Below are 19,025 nucleotides of genomic sequence, written 5' to 3'. Positions count from 1 at the left end.
GATGTTCTCCCTCGCCCCCCCCCCCTAAAAAAGGGGATTGTTGCATTAATGCAGTGGAGCTCGGTTGGGGTGGTGGGGTTGGATCATTTTGGGTGGGGTCGGGGGTTCTTTTCATGCATGGGTCTCGTCTAGACGCTCTTCGCAGCGTTTCCCAGTGCATTTCACCTGCCTTGCCGAGCGCTCGCCCACCCCCTTCCCCCACCACACATGCGCTTTTGAGATCACCCTTTGCTCCACACAACCCCCTCCTCCTCACTACCCCCCCCCCCCCCCATCTCCTCCTCCACTAGAGACCAAGGAGGGCTTTTCAGCACTTGTCTCGGCAGCGTGCAATGGACAGCACCACAAAGACGGATGCTTGACAGAGAGCTGACAGTACTCCCTGGAACCACCACCACTAATAGATCAGCATTTTGTGGACTAAACCATTTGACATAAACAACCTCAAGACCCTGAATCACAAAGAGGCTTCTTCTTCGTTGCTATAAAAAAGAAAAAAAACACGATGGAAGAAGACATGGATGAGGGGCAGACCCAGAAGGGTGAGTCGTGACTCAATGTTTATCATAAATATGTCCACTTTTGTTACAAGCAGTCAATGGAAAAGCAGCTGTTAGCGCACTTCTTTTGTGCATTGAGTGGGAGCACTCGACTGGAGTGCGCACGCCTGCATATGTTGTGTTTGGGTTGTTGGAGGGGTGTGAACCAAGCGGGTGGGGGTGCATGGGTTTTGGGGTCTGCGCTGAACTGCCTTTGTTTGCTTGATGAGACTTCCATGTATATATGGCCAAGCCTCAACACTTTAATCCATCAAACTGCCACCAATGTTTACGATATATTAAATGTATGCAGCAATGCCTTAAGTTTAATTCATACCGTGAACAAGCTTGCAACGCAATGTACTCATGTCAAATAAATTTTCCCCATTGAAATAAATTAAAATGCCATTGATCAGTTCCAGACTTCCAAATATCATACGCAAGAAAATATCATATAGCTACACTATCATATAAAAACATTATAAAACACACTGTAACAAACACACTGTTCATAAACTACACACTGGGATCTTTATGTTAGATGTGTGCATTTAAGAGGCGTGGCCTAGTAATTGACGTAGGGTTATTGCACGTGTGAGCATCTCAGCATCAGTTGTGGCTTACTCATCTCCTTCTCATCTCTTATGTTTGGTGTTAACTATTAGTCCTTTTCAATAAACAGCTGAAAGTGCATCACCTATTGTCTGCCTTGTAGTTTGACAAAATCCTACTTTGGAGTTTGCCCAAAACAGGTAACCTCAACAGAGGGATGGCGCTAATAATGATCTTTTTGTATGATGTTTAAAATTTTAAATTTGATTATTGTCAAATGATGATGTAATAAAATGGCACTGGGTGTGAATCCATGATGGAGTCCTCTCCCACAAAGCCCATTTCTTTAGTGACTTCTGACAGGTTCTGTGGTACAAGCTGGTTTCTTTAGAACCATCATTCTCCTCTTAGATGGAAAATATGAATCGTTGGCATGGAGCTGGCCAACAATAATTATCATCACACACCACCTCCTCATATGACATCATAACGTGGAAAGAGAAAGACAAAGAATATAACCAGAATACTCTAGAAGTGCAAAGTAATACAACCACCATATAATGGGCATCTTCAGGATTTTCTCATATACACCAATAGGCAAGGAGAAGAAAGCGCTACTTGGTGATCTGGCTTGTCATAATTCTTAAGTGCACGTCGAAGCCTAGCACTGCTATTCAGCAGTGGCTTTGCCTCCAACACAAATGCTCATTGGCCCAGAAGAAGCATCCATGCAAACTGCTCGTGCACTTCTACAAGTCAAGTCAATTCTTTTTTGGGGTTGCAACACATCACTTGTTTTACATCTCTTATAATAGATCTGGTTAGATCTGTAGTGCTGATGATTTCATGTTCACAAGCAATGGTGGGAAGTAATAAAAGTTACTTTGTTACTGTTCTTTAGCAGATTTTTTTTCAGAGGTCAGTACACTGCAGGTGGCAAGTACAATTGCTTCAGCCTTGTTTCAACGAAATGTTACATTCACTTTGCAAGATCTGTACTCCAAATGCTATTTTACTCTTTGATTCACAACTTCACCTGAATCTGTTATGATGAAATTTGACAACTAACTAACTAACTAACTAACTAACTAACTGACTGACTGACTGACTGACTGACTGACTGACCGACCGACCGACCGACCGACTGACTAACAAGGGAGTGAATGAACAGTGATCTGACAAAAACAAAGTAATTATCAAACACAACAGTGTGAAATAATGCACAAACGAGGAAATCAATACGTGAGCGAACGAAAGAAACAGTGATTGATAGAACAAATTTCTGCGCTAGCAAAACTCACTTAAAAACGAACAAATGAGTGAACAAATATAGTTTAGAGAGAGGGAAGTATCTAACTGATTAACGGTTCAGTTCAGTTCAGGCTTGTGGATTTCTGCCGACTCCTGCCCAAGGGGCAACTGGAGGTAGGATGAGCGAAAATCCTGTGGATTTACAAGAAGTTGCGCTACTGAAACAGGGAAAACATCTAAGAGGATCGAATGTCTACAGCAACGAATATCTCAACAAACAAAATGCCAACATGACATAGAGAGCTCGCCAACTGAAAAAGCAAGGAAAAATACAAAGCACTTGGACAACAAACTACAAAATCTGCATAAAGATGGAAGGATTATCCCCAGAAAACACCAAAGCAGTGCTGATCAAAGCAATGAATGAACTGGAGAAAGATGCAAATTGAGACAAATGTGGATACTACTTGGAAGATCATTTTAACAACTTCATAAATACGGAAAGAAAACTGTCCATAATCTACTTCAACAGCAGGAGTTAAACGGCAACTTTGAAAAATACAGGACTATCTTTAGACATTGGACAGACTTATCTATGTCACTGTAATATCAATATCAAAAACGTGGATCAAACGTGGATCAAAGAAAATACAAAGTCAACGAGTTTCCACCTCGATGGATATAAATTAGTCAAACGATACAGAAGCAACAAAAGAGGTGGTGGAGTCAAAATCTATATTGAAAACAATATTGTTTATGAAACTCTACTGAATATGTCAATGGTGATTAAAATGTTTGTGAATGTGTAATCAGCCTTTTTCAATCTGTGACTATGAAAACAAATGGCACAGAAGTTCTGTATTGAAGAGGAAAAATGAAAAGCCAAACTGGGGACACACTTGACATGCTCCCTAATATACCAAGTATATTCGGACTGAGACAAAATAACTTTGGGCTCAGAAGAGTGTTGATATTTGAACACCTGCAAATAACACCTGCTACACGCTACCAGTGGCTACCGAAATACATAAACAATATTGTGGAATGTTGAATTGCTGAGCAACATCCCCAACTGTATCATAAGCTATGGCTCTCCTAAGCTGGGTTTTCAGTGCAATCGACTAGACTATCTCCACTCGACATTGACCCTCATGAGGTTTCTCCTGTAAAATGAGCTGAAAAGAACAAAGTCCAGCCTTGGAAAGTAACCTGAGGGCTGAGCGCACAGAGGCCAGATGGCAACGCGTGTCTTGAGATGTCTGGCCTCAATAAGAAAATGGTCAAGCTACAGGAGGCCAGCGTGGGAGACGATTAGTAGCTTTGATTGGTCAGTGCAAGTGCCGCCTGTTGCTGGGGACGGTGCCCGGGATGCCTGCAACTGTGACTCCAACGATCTCGAAATTGATTAAACTGTTATTGTATTCAAATCAAACTGTTAAAACGTATTATAACAAATCAACTTGTCATAGCTGTATTCAAAACAAATTGAAACAATTGTTATCAAACTTCCAGTTAACTATGCTGTATTCAAATCATATGTTATCCTGTGTCAAATTTCTCTTTCCTTTCTTTCTTCCTTTTTTCGTGGTTATGGTGGTATTATAAGTAGTACGGTGGATATGTACGTAGATTGTGTGTCTGGCAGTGAAATCCTTGGTTGAAATCGGGACGAGACTAGATAAGCACAATTGCTTCAACCCGCTTCCCTTTTCGGCAAGTCATCTTAACCAAAATGTGAAATGAAGTTGGATGGATGGATGGATGGATGGATGGATGGATGGATGGATGGATGGATGGATGGATGGATGGATGGATGGATGGATGGATGGATGGATGGATGGATGGATGGATGGATGGATGGATGGATGGATGGAAGACTAAATAAAATCATATCATATATATATTACTTCAATAGAAATGATCGGCAATCTAGTAGTTTTTGCATTGCTGTGAGTTACCAATTGGAGTTGATGAGTCACAATCAGCAAGTGGACACTCAGCTGCCAAGGAAACGTGTCGCTGCTTTGCACCACAAAACACACACACGCACGCTCGCACACAACTCGACGTGAGCGCATAGTGAGCTGATTGCGATTCATTGATCACAGTACAGTGAGGGTAATTCGAAAATAAGTAGGATGAGGTATGACAGTGTTTGAGGCGACACTGAATATTTTCCATCCAAAAGGAAAAAATGAGAATCAAACACCAGGAGGTGTGTGCCGAGCCAGGAATATTCTCCGCAAGACTCCATTTGCCCTTCTGTTCATCATTCATATTTAATTACATCATCCACCTTGCAGTCGACCAGAGCGCACATCTCTACTAAGGCCGAAGGATCCCAAACACTTAAGTCCAACAAGTCCAACAGCTAATATGAGTAATATAAATAATGCTTATAATAAGCAAGGATTGTATCAAATGTTGGACCATGGTTTTCCTGTGCGGCTGTGCAAAATTCTCACTGAAGATGTCCTGAAGCTTCTCCATTATTAATTATTATTTATTATATTAATTAATTAAAATTAATTATTAATACATAATGGCAAATAGTAACTTCAGTGACTTGGACTTTTTTTTGTAAGTTCCTCAGTATCACGAGCACTCTTTTGCTGATGAATCCAGTGTACATTTTGAGTCACGTTTCTAAGGGCTTTGGCTACCAAGCAAAATGGACAAAAAAAAATGAACTAAAGCCAAGGTACAATTCCAAGTTAGGGCATTTGATTTACTCGCTTTATGTGCATTGTGTATCCAGCGACTATCACCTTTTAGTGGCTGGAGACATGATAGTGCTATCAAACTAAAAAGAAGTGGGGCGTCTTCCCTGTGCTTGCCTATAGTTAACATGCAGCCCCCCTCCCCCCGAGGCAACCGTGTTTTTCAGCTACCACCTCCTCTTTCTCTTCCTCCTCGCATGTTTAATCATCCACTATGGTCACCATGACGACGGCAGCGCCAAATCTGCGCCGAGGCCTTGAGAGCCGTGACCTACTTAGTGTACGTCAACAAATTCAGTGGGACAATAAAGTGAGTGAGACACATTAGTCGCGTAGCATGGCTCCCCCTCGGGGCATAAAAGCACCGCGCAGCCTTGGTTGCTTTTTCATCTCCTTTTCATTTCTCTTCTCTATCGTCTTCCTGTGAGCGATGGCGGAATTTCAGCGTGACTGCTGAGTTTATTTATTAATATGTTTTGTCAGAGTTCACTCCAGGATCTACTGGTAAAGGCTAAATGTGAAGAATAGAGTTCAATTCAGTGCATAACAATCAATGGGAATGAATGATACTTAATTGAGTGCAGGACGTGGCCTTGCCCCCACCCCTCCAGCCCCCCTTTACCATTGAAAACAGATAGGAGCGATCAATAACACCACAGATGGTAGTACTTTCTCGTGGTACTTCATTTTTGTGCTAGCGAAAGTGTCTAGTTTATTGTTTAGGGTTTTCTTGAACCAGTCTGGGCATTCTGGCACATGGACTTGCACTTTTTTATGACAGTGCAATAGTCAAGTTCAAGTTTAACATGTTTTTGAATTTGGTAGACAGCCTATGTGCCTCCTTGGGTCATTCTGCCGTGCCTACTGGCGCATCTGTAAATTTGGCTACAAAATGTAGACTAGATTTTACATTTGCAAAAGGCAGGCGTAGGTGGTGGAATGAGAAATTCAGCGCTCCAACCACGTGCATGATGGAAGTCATTGGATTTCATTCCTAAACATGACACCAGAGTGGAACAGTTATATTTATGCCCATTATCTTGAATATAGCATCCTCATAACTATTAAGTGGTGTGTGTTTGTGTGTGTGGGGGTACACACAGATGCACAATCGGGTGTAAGGCAGTCTCCATTAACCACGTCACATGCACAGACGACAGACATATCATCCTCAAAGAAGTTCTTTCCTGTCAATGTCGGGCACAGACCCCGTCCAGTCTGATTCCGCAGTGTCAAGCTCAACGTACTTGAGATACTGCGCTCGGACCGACCTCATATTAAAATGAGGAATGCTGTGAGGATTGGCCAAGAAAAGACCACTTCCGTCTCACAACATTGGACAAAGGTCCAATGCCCCGTTACACACAATTCTACCTGTGCAAAGTCTGGCAAAATACCTAAGGAATGGAAACTCCACTGAGGCGCACAGTTACACTGTGTTTTACGCTAGACTTAGACACGAAAATAGGACTCCAGGGAACAAAAGTCAGGTGTAGTCACTTTTGTGATCTGGCTTGTCGAAAGTGATCGATGTTATTCTGTTATGACACTTTTAATGATTTATTTTTACACCGCGGCAGATGGGATTGACTTGACGGGATTTCATTTCCTAAATATGTAACAAACTTGTTTTCTGTTTAGTATTAACATTTACATGTTTACATCCATTAATTTCTATGTGAGCAGTCGAGGATGTCTTTCATCATTAATGTCGAAGAATGATTCATTAATTAACCTCAATTACGTATCTGACGTTTCCTTCGCAGGATGCAATTTACCGCACAGCTTTATCTGAGGATAAACTTAACACTCAGAATAACGCTGCATTGGATCAGTGTGTTTGTGTGTGTGTGTGTGCGTGTGTGTGTGTGTGTGTGTGTGTGTGTGTGTGCGCGCGCGTGCGTGCGTGCGTGCGTGCGAATGTCCCTTTTGCCTGTTGGACATAACACTGACAGATGGAGAAGTGGGAGGTGGGCGGGCTCTTGGGAGGGGGTCATCCTTTCTCCGTATTAGTGCAAATCCGTCTGTTTGACAGGCGTGTTGTGCTGTATTATGTTTGGGGTTGACGCCATGTAACGGTAGCCAAAAGTCACAGTTGGATACGTACGCATTCACTTAATGATTAAAACTCGGTTCACACACTACAGTATGTAAATCAAAGGTTTCATTTCATTGTGAGAATTCGTTCAGCTTTCACACATATTCTGTTACTATTATTTTATCTTATATTCCACCGTTTTGGGAAATTAGTCAATGTATTGCTACGCTTCATTTGACATACGTACATTCACAATTTTCCCATAATTCCACATTTTTCACCCAAAAATTCTTTCCTTCCTTCCTTCCTTCCTTCCTTCCTTCCTTCCTTCCTTCCTTCCTTCCTTCCTTCCTTCCTTCCTTCCTTCCTTCCTTCCTTCCTTCCTTCCTTCCTTCCTTCCTTCCTTCCTTCCTTCCTTCCTTCCTTCCTTCCTTCCTTCCTTCCTTCCTTCCTTCCTTCCTTCCTTCCTTCCTTCCTTCCTTCCTTCCTTCCTTCCTTCCTTCGTGTACTAGCTTTTGCTGTAGCGGTTGAATGTGGTCTGACTGGCGACAACATTTACATACTTAAAGAACAAGTCGAATCAGTCATAAACTGTGATAACGCTCCCGTCCCTCCTCTCAAATAACATTCCTCCTCAGCCATGTAATTAAGCAGTTGAGTTCTTTCTCCTCTCCTTAAGGTAACGTCATTCTCAGCATCACTAATAAATGGGGGATGTTTTATACTCAGCAGAACTCTCTCTGAGTTTAGAGATTCAGTTTCCAGCAGAGGCCCCTCCGCTCGCCATTTTATGCCTCTCCATCGGCACAGCTGTCGAACATCAGTTGGATTGTTGACGACGTGACATCTGACCGTAGCCATCGATTTTCGACAACACTTTAGTGCAATGAGAAGCTTTAAACTCTCAGTGAGCTCGTAAACTCATGACAGTGTGACATAAAGTGTTATTGGGCGTTTTCTGGCCCATGCTAGAAGGTCATTCATCGGCCCGTTTCTGGTGGTAAATTGCTGTGCCTGGAACCTTCAACTTGGACAGTGTTCCACCGTATGTCTTCTTGCCACATAGTTTAACTGCAGACATACTTCATTTTAACGCTGCTATAGCCTAGGGTTGGTCTTAATATAGCGCAGAGGTTTCATTCCTAAATTTGGCGGCACATTTAGATTATCTATAAACCTTTAATATTTCTTGCACTAACCCAGCCGTTTTCTCCACTTTGTATTGTATTTATTCCTTTTTAAATGCATTTTCTAATTATTTAGTTGAATAATTGTGCTTGCTATTTAAATATTTTCTAAGGAATTAAATTACTGAAACTCAAATTGGAATGATAAATGTATATGCCAAACAATCTCAGATATACATTCAGCAACATTTCTCTTTTTATTATTCATTGTTATTGTTGTTCATTGGTCTACCTGTCGCTAATTAACTAGCGAACCGACTTCACTGAGTAACTAACTGCCGATGCAATCATCAGACAACAGACTAATTGAATTACTTATTGACAAAATGATTAACTTCAACAAAGACATGAATAACTGAGTAATATGCTATGACTACTTGACAAGCTAACAGAAGTGACCAACTAGCAAAAATCTGCTTAATCGACTGTGACTGTCTTCTCAACAAATAGACAAATTTACTAACTAACGAGCTAACTGTCTATTTGATTAACTATCTACCTTAGCTAACTAATCAATTAACGGACAAGCTAGCCAACTAACATAACTAATTGACAAACGGACTAACTCACAGACTAATTGACAAATTAACCAACTAACTGGCTAATAGACCAACTAACTAATAAATTAGTTGACAAGTCGACCTCATCTCTTTTGGGGTCACTTAATGAGGTAATTATTGATTGAAATTACAATAAATTGACTTGTGTGGTTGTGAGATCTACTGTGCTTTTTAATTCCATGATCCCTGATGGAAATTAAGAACACGTGCTAGTCCAACATAGATATGGCATGCTTTCTGGTTGTAACTTTGAATAGAAGCTGTATCAGTGACGTTATTGCAAAGCAAAAGATTCTTCCTGGAGAAAAATCTCAAAATAATGCGACCAAAAAAGGCGCATCAGTACACATAGAGTGGCCCAACAACAGAAGCGTTTCAGTACAGTAGGCGTGCAACCCGATAATCCAGGCCAAACTGGAGCTGGACCAACAGCGGCTACTTGATATTCTCCTCATACTCACAGCAGAATTAGGAGCGATGGTCTGAGAAAAAAGTGGAGGAATCGGATAAGGACAAAGACGACTTTATTAAAGGAAACTCTGAGAACAAGAATGCTTGATTGACAATCCGGTAATCTTTCAAAAAGATAGAATCTGGGACATTTGTATTCCATGTATTGATCCCGCTAGGGAAGCATCCGGAGTTGATAGATAAGTTTGTTAATTCATTACAGCGCATTGAAAATAGACCCCAAGAGCTAATAACATTTCGCACAGGAAATAACAACCCCCCAGCCCCCCCCCCCCCCAAAAGGAAACCACATGTTTTTTTCTGTGTCTTTTTTTCAATGTCCCAACCAACCCCCCCCCCCCCCCCCCCCCACACACACACACATACACACAAAACAACCCACAACACATCACCAACATCCCGCATACATGCCCCACTACCACACTCACACTGACACACTTTACATATTTCATATGACATTTGGCATATGGCTGAGCACAGAAAAGCCAAGTGAAGAAGCACTTTCATAGGAGCCGTCTGCAGCAGGAGTCGACCAGACCACAGCCACAGTACACTAATAAAGGGCACACAACCGAGAGTGGAAACACCACCAAAGGAACAGTAGTACAAAGGACAGTGCCGCGCAGCCATGGACCAAACCTTCCAAAGGTGCAGAGGGCTCTCTCTGAGGAACAGTGAAGAATTAAAATAGTAAAATGTGTAAAAATAGTAGAACAAACTGAGTTAAAAATGACTAAAATGCCAGGTAAATAAGGATAAAATATAAATAAAATCAGCGATTAGAAGCAAGTAAAATAGCCCAAAGTATAAATAATACAGTTTCACAAATAAAAATAGAATAAAAACAGAATAAAATATCCTGAATAAAATAATAAATATTATGTAAGTAAAAGCCAAATTAAAAAGTTGGGTCTTAAAAACATGAACATTCTCTGCAGCCCTGAGCAAACAGCGGCTTTCAACTAAAATGTCCAACTTCCTGTTCGGGGTTTCATGAAGATTGGCAAAACCGGTGTCAGGGGCTAATTATACTTTTTATAATTACTCCAGGAAAGCCTTAGTGTAGAAGAAATGGCACGAAAGGTCGCAATGTAAATCTCAAGGTGTCAAAATGTTAGGACGGTCTGTGTGTCTTAAAGAATAATACAAATTGAAAGCAGAAAGCCAGGATGCGGGAGAAAATCGGAGCCTGGCTGCTGAATGGCTTTAAATACTCTTGATAGTAGGAGAATACACTTGTCAGCACTCATATATCAGCCCCAAAATGAACTGTGGCCTACTTTTCCCATCCACTTGATGGATTTTTTTCTGTTGTGCATGGGTGCCCGTGGACAGGGCTTTAAATTTGGGAAATGGCTAAATCGTGTTCTACTGTCAGGGTTAAGCCAAAGCATCAACTGTTCTTTTAGTCCTCGTTGACTGACCCCGTTTATTTTTTGGGTGTGCTTAGGGTGCCTGGAGTGCTGCATCAAATGCCTTGGCGGGATCCCTTACCCGTCGCTCATTGCCACCATCTTGCTGTACGCCGGCGTGGCTCTGTTTTGCGGCTGCGGCCACGAGGCACTTTCCGGAACCGTCACCATCCTGCAAAATTACTTTGAGGTGGTGCGCAGCCCTGTGGACACTCTGGACGTCTTCACTATGTGAGTACAAAAAGCATGGACCATATTAGCTAAAGAACAGAAAGGGAAACTGCCTTGTACAGTCAAAATATAAAAACACAATGCAGCTCTATCTCTGGCTAGCGGACATCATGGTGCGCAATATGCTTTCGGGGAATACCAAATGAACAACAATAATTGGTTACGAAGTACCGTATTTTCCGGACTATAAGACGCACCGGACTATAAGGCGCACCTTCAATGAATGGCCCATTTTAAAACTTTGTCCTTATATAAAGCGCACTATTAATGCATCATGTCAGATGTTTAATCCAAATCAAATCATTCTCCATTTTATCTTTTACATTTCAACTTCAGACGTAACAAATTACTTCATAATCACAAAATAATGATCCATAGTCTTTTTGATTCATGATTCATAGTCTTCAGCGGGCCACTTATGATTGATTTCATGACACAATGCTTCGGGCCAGTTTCAATTTAGGAATTTGGTCCATATATAAGGCGCACTGGACTATAAGGCGCACTGTCGGCTTTTGAGAAAATTTTGGGTTTTTAGGTGCGCCTTATAGTCCGGAAAATACGGTAACAGTTTGACAATAAACTTCAATTTAAATCAAATTAATCAATGGAATAATTCATACCATGATTTATTGAAAATATATTTGATAGTGACAGGCCTACGTTACAGTTTCCCGGAAGAAGTGAATTTTCCTAAAAAGAAGAACATGTGTCATTGTTGCACTAAAAAGGAAGATAAACTGCTGATGAAACACTTTCTTAAAAACAAAAAGTTTTCTCATAAGAGAAAAAATTATTCATGATGCACCTTCCTAAAGAGAAAATAAATGATTGATCCGTCACTTTCTTAAAAATACCTTTTTTTTTTCACTTGAATAAATAGAGGACACATTATTGGCAACTGTCGTTCTTAAAAAGGAAACATCTTCAGAGATGGAAAGCTTTGGTTGAATTTGGAATTTGAAACTTGACCATCAGCTCTTCATTTCTCACTTTAAACATCCCAGTGTATGTAGTCGACAATCTGATCATTGGCCGATGGTCCAGTGATGATCAGGCCTTACGAATTCTACCTTGCAGCAATTGGCTATTGAATTGGTGTCATTAAGCTTTATTAAGGTATATTTGAAGTTTTTAAACATGTTTCCTTTCCTCAGTGAAACGGGAGTTAGGGTCATTTTTTTCTAACTATAAGTACAAGTACTGTAACTTTTTTCATGTATTTATTCCCAGGATTGACATAATCAAGTACGTGATCTACGGTGTAGCCTCGGCTTTCTTTGTTTATGGCATCCTGCTGATGGTGGAAGGCTTCTTCACCAGCGGGGCCATCAAAGACCTCTACGGAGATTTCAAGATCACAACATGTGGACGCTGCGTCAGTGCTTGGGTAGGTTTGGGTGTGTAGACCCAAAAAGGTATGTGTAAAATAGGTCAGTTTGTTTATTTGGGTAACAAATACAATTGAATTTTTAATTTTGATCACTTCTAATTAATGCAATTATGGCTGGTAATGAAATCAGAAAAAATACATTAAAAGTTTTTTTGGTACCATTTTTAAAATGTATCTGTGAAATTGTTTACTGTTTTATATTTTATTTTCACATCAACGAACCAATCACTTAATGTGATGAAAAATGTTAATCGATTATTTCTAAGACATCAGTTAACCATACAGCACTTTTTATCTAAAAGGAAATGTACAGATTTGAATTTGTGAATAACTAACTGGATCAAGTTTGCAGCTTCTCTGCCAGATCAAGATAAAATGAGCAAAAACAAACAACATAACATTGCGTTGGTGTTAAATGCATTCCGCCTCTATAATTTCATTGCAGCCCAAATCATTTAATTACCAGAACGTGACAATAATGAAAAATGTCATCTCAAGAAGCCGGAACGTAACAAGATTACGCCAGCTGTGAAATTAGTTTGCCAATCCGCATGGGAGGTGGAGAAAGTCCTCAGAACTTGTGTTCATTGGCCAGCCAGATTTTTTTTGTCTTTTTTTCTTTTAAGATATCACAGTTGGTGCTGACATCAAATTTGTCCCATTGCACTAATATTACTAAGAATATTTTTTTGCGCAAATACTATTTATACGGCTAGATACTTGATCCCATGTGGGAAATTATTCATGAATATTTCCATACTTTTATAGCATAAAGCTATTGTGTCGTTTCAGTTCATCATGCTGACGTACATCTTCATGCTGGCTTGGCTAGGCGTGACAGCGTTTACCTCCCTGCCTGTCTTCATCTACTTCAACATCTGGAACATTTGCCAAAATGCAACCATGCTGGAGGGTACCACACTTTGCCTGGACCCGCGCCAGTACGGTAGGGATGACCCAAGTGTTAAATGGCTCATTTAGCTAAAGTCCTCAGGAATTTGTACTGTTGATCATTCGCTGCAAGTTATTCAACCTGTCGCTATTTGATTTAATTTGATTCAGTAATGTGTTCCAATTACATTGCAGGTATTGTGGCTATTAACGAAGCAAAGACAGTTTGTGCTGGATCTGAGAAGTTCTACAAGATGTGCGAATCTACTGAGGTGAGCTTGATAGATCGTTACATAATTCGAAGGCACCAGGTTACTAAAGAAACTCATGTTTTTGGTTGTAGCCAAAAAAGTATCTTCCAAAAATATAACAAAAAAGAACATTATTAGGTTGCTTTAGAATTACAAATGTAAACATTATCATGTTACACTGATGCTGTTGTGGGCCAAGAATAATATGACCTCCTTCTCCTCTGTTTATGTCATGTCAATTAAAATGTAGACGCTCCTATTCAAACATGATTATAGAGGAACATGATTCCATTTTCGTGCTTTCCTTCGCAGCTTTTAACAAAAAGTAAAGCAACACGCTAGACAAAGGAATCAATGACAACGTGTGCGCTGTGACGTCTGGATTGTTTTTCCCAACAGCTGGACATGACATTCCATCTGTTCATCTGCGCCCTTGCTGGAGCAGGAGCCGCCGTCATTGCTATGGTGAGACGTTACTTTACCACCAAGAATGCGCAACCATTCAGCCATCCATTTTTATTGTGTAGCACTAGAAGTTGACCCAGTTGAGGTTTGGCAAATTTCTGGGTCACAGCAGACTTTTGGAAAGAGAAGCAGGGTCCACCTTGACTGAACGTCAGCCAAATCAGGGGACATATTGACAAACAACAAGTCACACCTATGGACAATTCAGTGAATCTAACGTACTTGTTTCTATAATGGGGGAGTAAGCCAGAGTTGAGAGAGAAGCACAAGCACTGGGATACGATCCAAACTCCCCTCAGGAGAGTCAAACCCAGAACGGCTTGACTGCAAGTACTGGGATACAATCCAAACTCCCCTCAGGAGATTCAAGCGGTTCTGGGTTTGAATCTATCTATCTATCTATCTATCTATCTATCTATCTATCTATCTATCTATCTATCTATCTATCTATCTATCTATCTATCTATCTATCTATCTATCTATCTATCTATCTATCTATCTATCTATCTATCTATCTATCTATCTATCTATCTATCTATCTATCTATCTATCTATCTATCTATCTATCTATCTATCTATCTATCTATCTATCTATCTATCTATCTATCTATCTATCTATCTATCTATCTATCTATCTATCTATCTATCTATCTATCTATCTATCTATCTATCTATCTATCTATCTATCTATCTATCTATCTATCTATCTATCTATCTATCTATCTATCTATCTATCTATCTATCTATCTATCTATCTATCTATCTATCTATCTATATCTATCTATCTATATCTATCTATATCTATCTATCTATATCTATCTATATCTATCTATCTATATCTATCTATCTATCTATCTATCTATCTATATCTATCTATCTATATCTATCTATATCTATCTATCTATCTATCTATCTATCTATCTATCTATCTATCTATCTATCTATCTATCTATCTATCTATCTATCTATCTATCTATCTATCTATCTATCTATCTATCTATCTATCTATCTATCTATCTATCTATCTATCTATCTATCTATCTATCTATCTATCTATCTATCTATCTATCTATCTATCTATCTATCTATCTATCTATCTATCTATCTATCTATCTATCTATCTATCTATCTATCTATCTATCTATCTATCTATCTATCTATCTATCTATCTATCTATCTATCTATCTATCTATCTATCTATCTACAGTATGTGTGTGATTAAAGTAACTAAGGAGCAAACCTCTTTTTTGGTGGCCAGTGGGCATTTTAGGGCAGCAGACTACCATTTATTTGCGAGAAGGCATTTTTGCGCAGTGAAACTGTGAAACGACGCCGTTTGTCTGCCTCCCTCCCTTCTCTTTTGGAGGGAGGCCTGGCACGTCATGGCGTTGTCATGGAGACACTGAGAAGAAAGCAGACGTGAAGGTTGCAAAAGCGCCCACTATGTACAGTAATTTCGGAGGCGCTATTTTATCGGAAGGAGAAAGTTTTGATGTTGGTGAAAATATGATTAGGAATCCAATATCCCAGTGAGAAAATTAGTTGCTAAGGGATTACAAATTACTATTTTAATTTTTTATTGGAGGGCCGGAGGTGGATTATTATTATTATTATTTTGTATAAAAAATTATTTTTATCTTTTTATTTAGAATTTTATTTTATATATAATTATTGCTAATAATTATTATTGCTTGCTTACTAGTGCTAAAAAAAACTATCAATGTCAAATATTTAAAATATTTAATGTACAATCAAGCTATTTCAGCGCAAACCCAGTTAATCATATATAACTCAACGATGTTGAGTCTATTTGCTCGGTCGCCAAACAAAAGCAAATCACTAAATGAGGAAGGGGTCTGTATGTTAATAGACTGTCTGTTAAATGACAGTCACTGCAGTTCAATAATTCACTCTGCTGCGTTGCTGTGGAAACGAGACCCAAGAATACAGCCGGCATCATGCTGCAACCTGCTGGATAGTATTGGAAGTGCGCTATAAAAGTTTCAACATTTCATTTTTATGTTTTATTTTTTATTCATTTTAGATTCTTTTATTTAAATATGCAGTATGGAGTTTTTTGTGGCCAAAATTCCCAAAATGTTCTTTCGTGTGTTCATGTTTGAAATGAACTGACAAAGACAAAAATGAAGGACAATTTTGCTATATTTATAATTTTATGAATTTAAAATATGTGTTGTTATTTTTTAGACTATTTTGTATTTATCTTTGATGAAAATGTTTTCTCATTCTTACATTTCATTATTTTGTTTTCTTAACAACTATAATGACGTTGGTATGCGTGTACCAGTCTTTTCATTATTCTAAGCAGGGTCGTGAAGAAAAAACACTCTTAATACACCGTACACAAAAGGATACATCTTTATGCATAGTCTTTTATCGGTGTGTGTACGTACCTGTGTTACACTTCTACTCCCAATTAATTGGAAGGAAACAGACATTGTGCTGCTTCCCCCTCCTGAAATCATGAGCGTTCTCTCGTTACCATTTTTCCTTTCTAGATCCACTACTTGATGGTGCTGTCTGCCAACTGGGCCTACGTGAAAGACGCATGCCGAATGCAAAAGTACGAGGACATCAAGTCTAAGGAGGAGCAGGAGCTTCACGACATCCACTCCACTCGCTCCAAGGAACGGCTCAATGCTTACACATAAAAAGCCAAGTTGAGGCGAGGGGGTCACTCACTCGGTTTTTCCTCGCCATTGCCAATGTCACTGGTGCGTCACATGACAATGTGGTTTGGGCGGAGGTCGGCCTCAGCTGCAAACAACATTACAGCTTACAAAAAAGAAGCCCCTTTACCTCTCTCGTGAATGTTTTTTGTTATCATTCTATCAGTTGTTGGGAAATAAGACCAGTCGTTTTGCATCGCGTAGTAGTGTAGTGTCGATTGTGGAAAAGTGAGTAGCGCTAGAGGTAGATTTTCTTTTTTTATTATGTTTCATGCTTTTTCTTAGAAAATACTTTGCTAAGCCTATTTTCTTTTTTGCTCGTGACCATCTTGTTACGTATACTCTCGAGTCAATTCAACCTGGTACGAATTTAAGCATTAAAAATGTTAAATAGGGGTTTAATATACCATACATTGAACACTATTAGAGAAAGTAGAAAGAAAAGAACAATATTGTGACGTTTGTTTCTATTATGAGAAATGTGACTAACTTTAAACAGGTCAGTGCATGCATATTTAACCAGTAGACAATAAATTGAACAATTTTCCAATTAGATTTAAAAAATCTCTCTCTCTCTCTTTTTTTTTTTTTTTTATAAATGTAGGCAATTTTAAAAAAATTAAAATTGGTTAATTTGACCTGAAATGTAACAGGAGCTTTATGGTATTTCTTGGAGTTTTAGGGTGACACCATTCATTTTTTGCCTCACAGGGAGGTCAACAGGGGCTTCAAAAAGGTTCTCAAGCACATTTCTCATCTAACATGTGATATCGATGTACTGTATGTGAATGACTGATGTTCGTGTTTAAAAAAAAAAAACTCGTACAGTAAAATATTTGCCAGGGATTAAAACCACAAATCACAATACACTAGCTACTTTATATTTTAAGAAAAAAAAATAACAATGAATACCAAAATCTCAATGACTTGCTAGGTGTGCCAAGCCTGTTGAACGGGGAAATTATTTTTGGATCGATATATATTAACGGGATTAAATTTGCAAGAAAGGGATCATATAGTATCTCTAGACTGTGAATGATTCCATTGGCACTAAAAGCAAATGCTCCCATAAGACACTGTTATGATTATGACTGATAATTTTGTTGTTTGAATAAATTTAGTGGGGGGTTTTCTCTGCAGACTCTGCACTGTGTATAGTGATACTGTATTAATGCATTCCAATGTGTGATCAAGCATTGCGATTTATAGGAGAATAAGAATATGGGTTTTCTTAAAGGAGACATATTTTGTCACAATTTAAAGCAGTTCCCAGATATCTTCAGAGGTGCTTTCTAGCATTCTTTGGTTAGAATCCACAAGGGCTTACAGCACACTTGGCATCAACTTGTCGCACTCCTTGTCGCACTCTGACGGGTCATGTGCGGAAAAAAAAAACTTGTGAGGGCTCATTATTAGAATCCACTGTTGATGATCCTGTTAACTAATGCTGTAGCTCTGCTTACCATTTGGCTTTGACATCATTCCCTGTGGTCTGGAGGATGGACTCTGGCCCTCTCTCAAAAACGGCAGCCAACCTAGTTGCCAATTTTCCGTGCTGTTAGGTCATAATCTGGCAACATTCGGAAAGGCTCACTTGCAGGCAAATTTTACTCAGCAGACCAAATGTAAACCATTGATTAATTTCACAATTAGTCGGTGAGCACATACTCCAAAGATCAAACTTTCCATAATATGTCTACTTTAAGTGTTCTTGACCATAAACACTGATGGATTGGGGAGGAAATGCCTGACATTGAATTTGTTGGTGAAAAAACAATATTGTCAGTGTTTCGTACGCTTATTCGACTATTGTCTGTGCTCTGAGTTGGAAAACTGTACTGTTAGTAAAGACTGTGACTTTAGATGTTATCTGTGGCATGGACATAAATTATTGACTCAAAAAAATTAACTTTATCTCACATCTTTTTTTTTTTAACATATTAATTTTGACACTTTTTGCCTGTCTTGACAGACTAACCTTTTTGTTTTAACGTGCAGTATTACAACCTTCCAAATAATAATGCTTCATGCTACTGATATAGAGATGTAGTCGTTTGAGTTGTGATTTAGTTTGTGATGAGGAAATGTCGTCTTAAAGCTTAATACTTGTATTGACATTGATTACTCTGTAATGACCCCGCGCTCACTCTTTCTCTTATTGGCTTTCTCCTTGTATTTGTCTTTTTGTACTTTCACTACCAATGCTTCGTAGCAGGCTTTACATGAAAACAATGGGGGTAGGGTGGGGGGTTTGTTTTCTATACATCCATGTGCCAACAGCTTGAAGTGACTTATTTGACCTGTATGATCAAATTTGCTCGCGTAAGTAAATAAAATTCACTTGTGTACTTGAAGTGATGGTGTTGGTGAATGG

The 19,025-nt window shown here is 39.2% G+C and overlaps 1 protein-coding gene across 1 annotated transcript; it reads left to right on the top strand.

Annotated features, from left to right (window-relative positions):
- Window positions 1–332: 332 nt before the first annotated feature.
- gpm6aa (glycoprotein M6Aa) lies at window positions 333–18,001 on the top strand. The gene is made up of 7 exons (XM_061293010.1): window positions 333–542; window positions 10,769–10,961; window positions 12,195–12,351; window positions 13,147–13,300; window positions 13,441–13,517; window positions 13,896–13,961; window positions 16,481–18,001. The coding sequence occupies exons 1-7, from the start codon at window positions 506–508 to the stop codon at window positions 16,631–16,633; spliced, it is 837 nt and encodes a 278-aa protein (XP_061148994.1). The 5' UTR covers window positions 333–505; the 3' UTR covers window positions 16,634–18,001.
- Window positions 18,002–19,025: the final 1,024 nt, after the last annotated feature.

This window comes from Syngnathus typhle, linkage group LG1 (assembly GCF_033458585.1).
Source record: "Syngnathus typhle isolate RoL2023-S1 ecotype Sweden linkage group LG1, RoL_Styp_1.0, whole genome shotgun sequence".
Lineage (NCBI taxonomy): Eukaryota > Metazoa > Chordata > Actinopteri > Syngnathiformes > Syngnathidae > Syngnathus > Syngnathus typhle.
Note: the sequence above shows the minus strand (reverse complement) of the source record. Positions and strands in the feature narration are given on the sequence as shown.

Coding starts and splice junctions, on each gene's coding strand:
- gpm6aa (XM_061293010.1), top strand. CDS start 506: ATGGAAGAAGACATGGATGAGGGGCAGACCCAGAAGG. Junction 10,962..12,194: donor ACTCTGGACGTCTTCACTAT/GTGAGTACAAAA, acceptor ATTTATTCCCAG/GATTGACATAATCAAGTACG. Junction 13,962..16,480: donor GAGCCGCCGTCATTGCTATG/GTGAGACGTTAC, acceptor TTTCCTTTCTAG/ATCCACTACTTGATGGTGCT.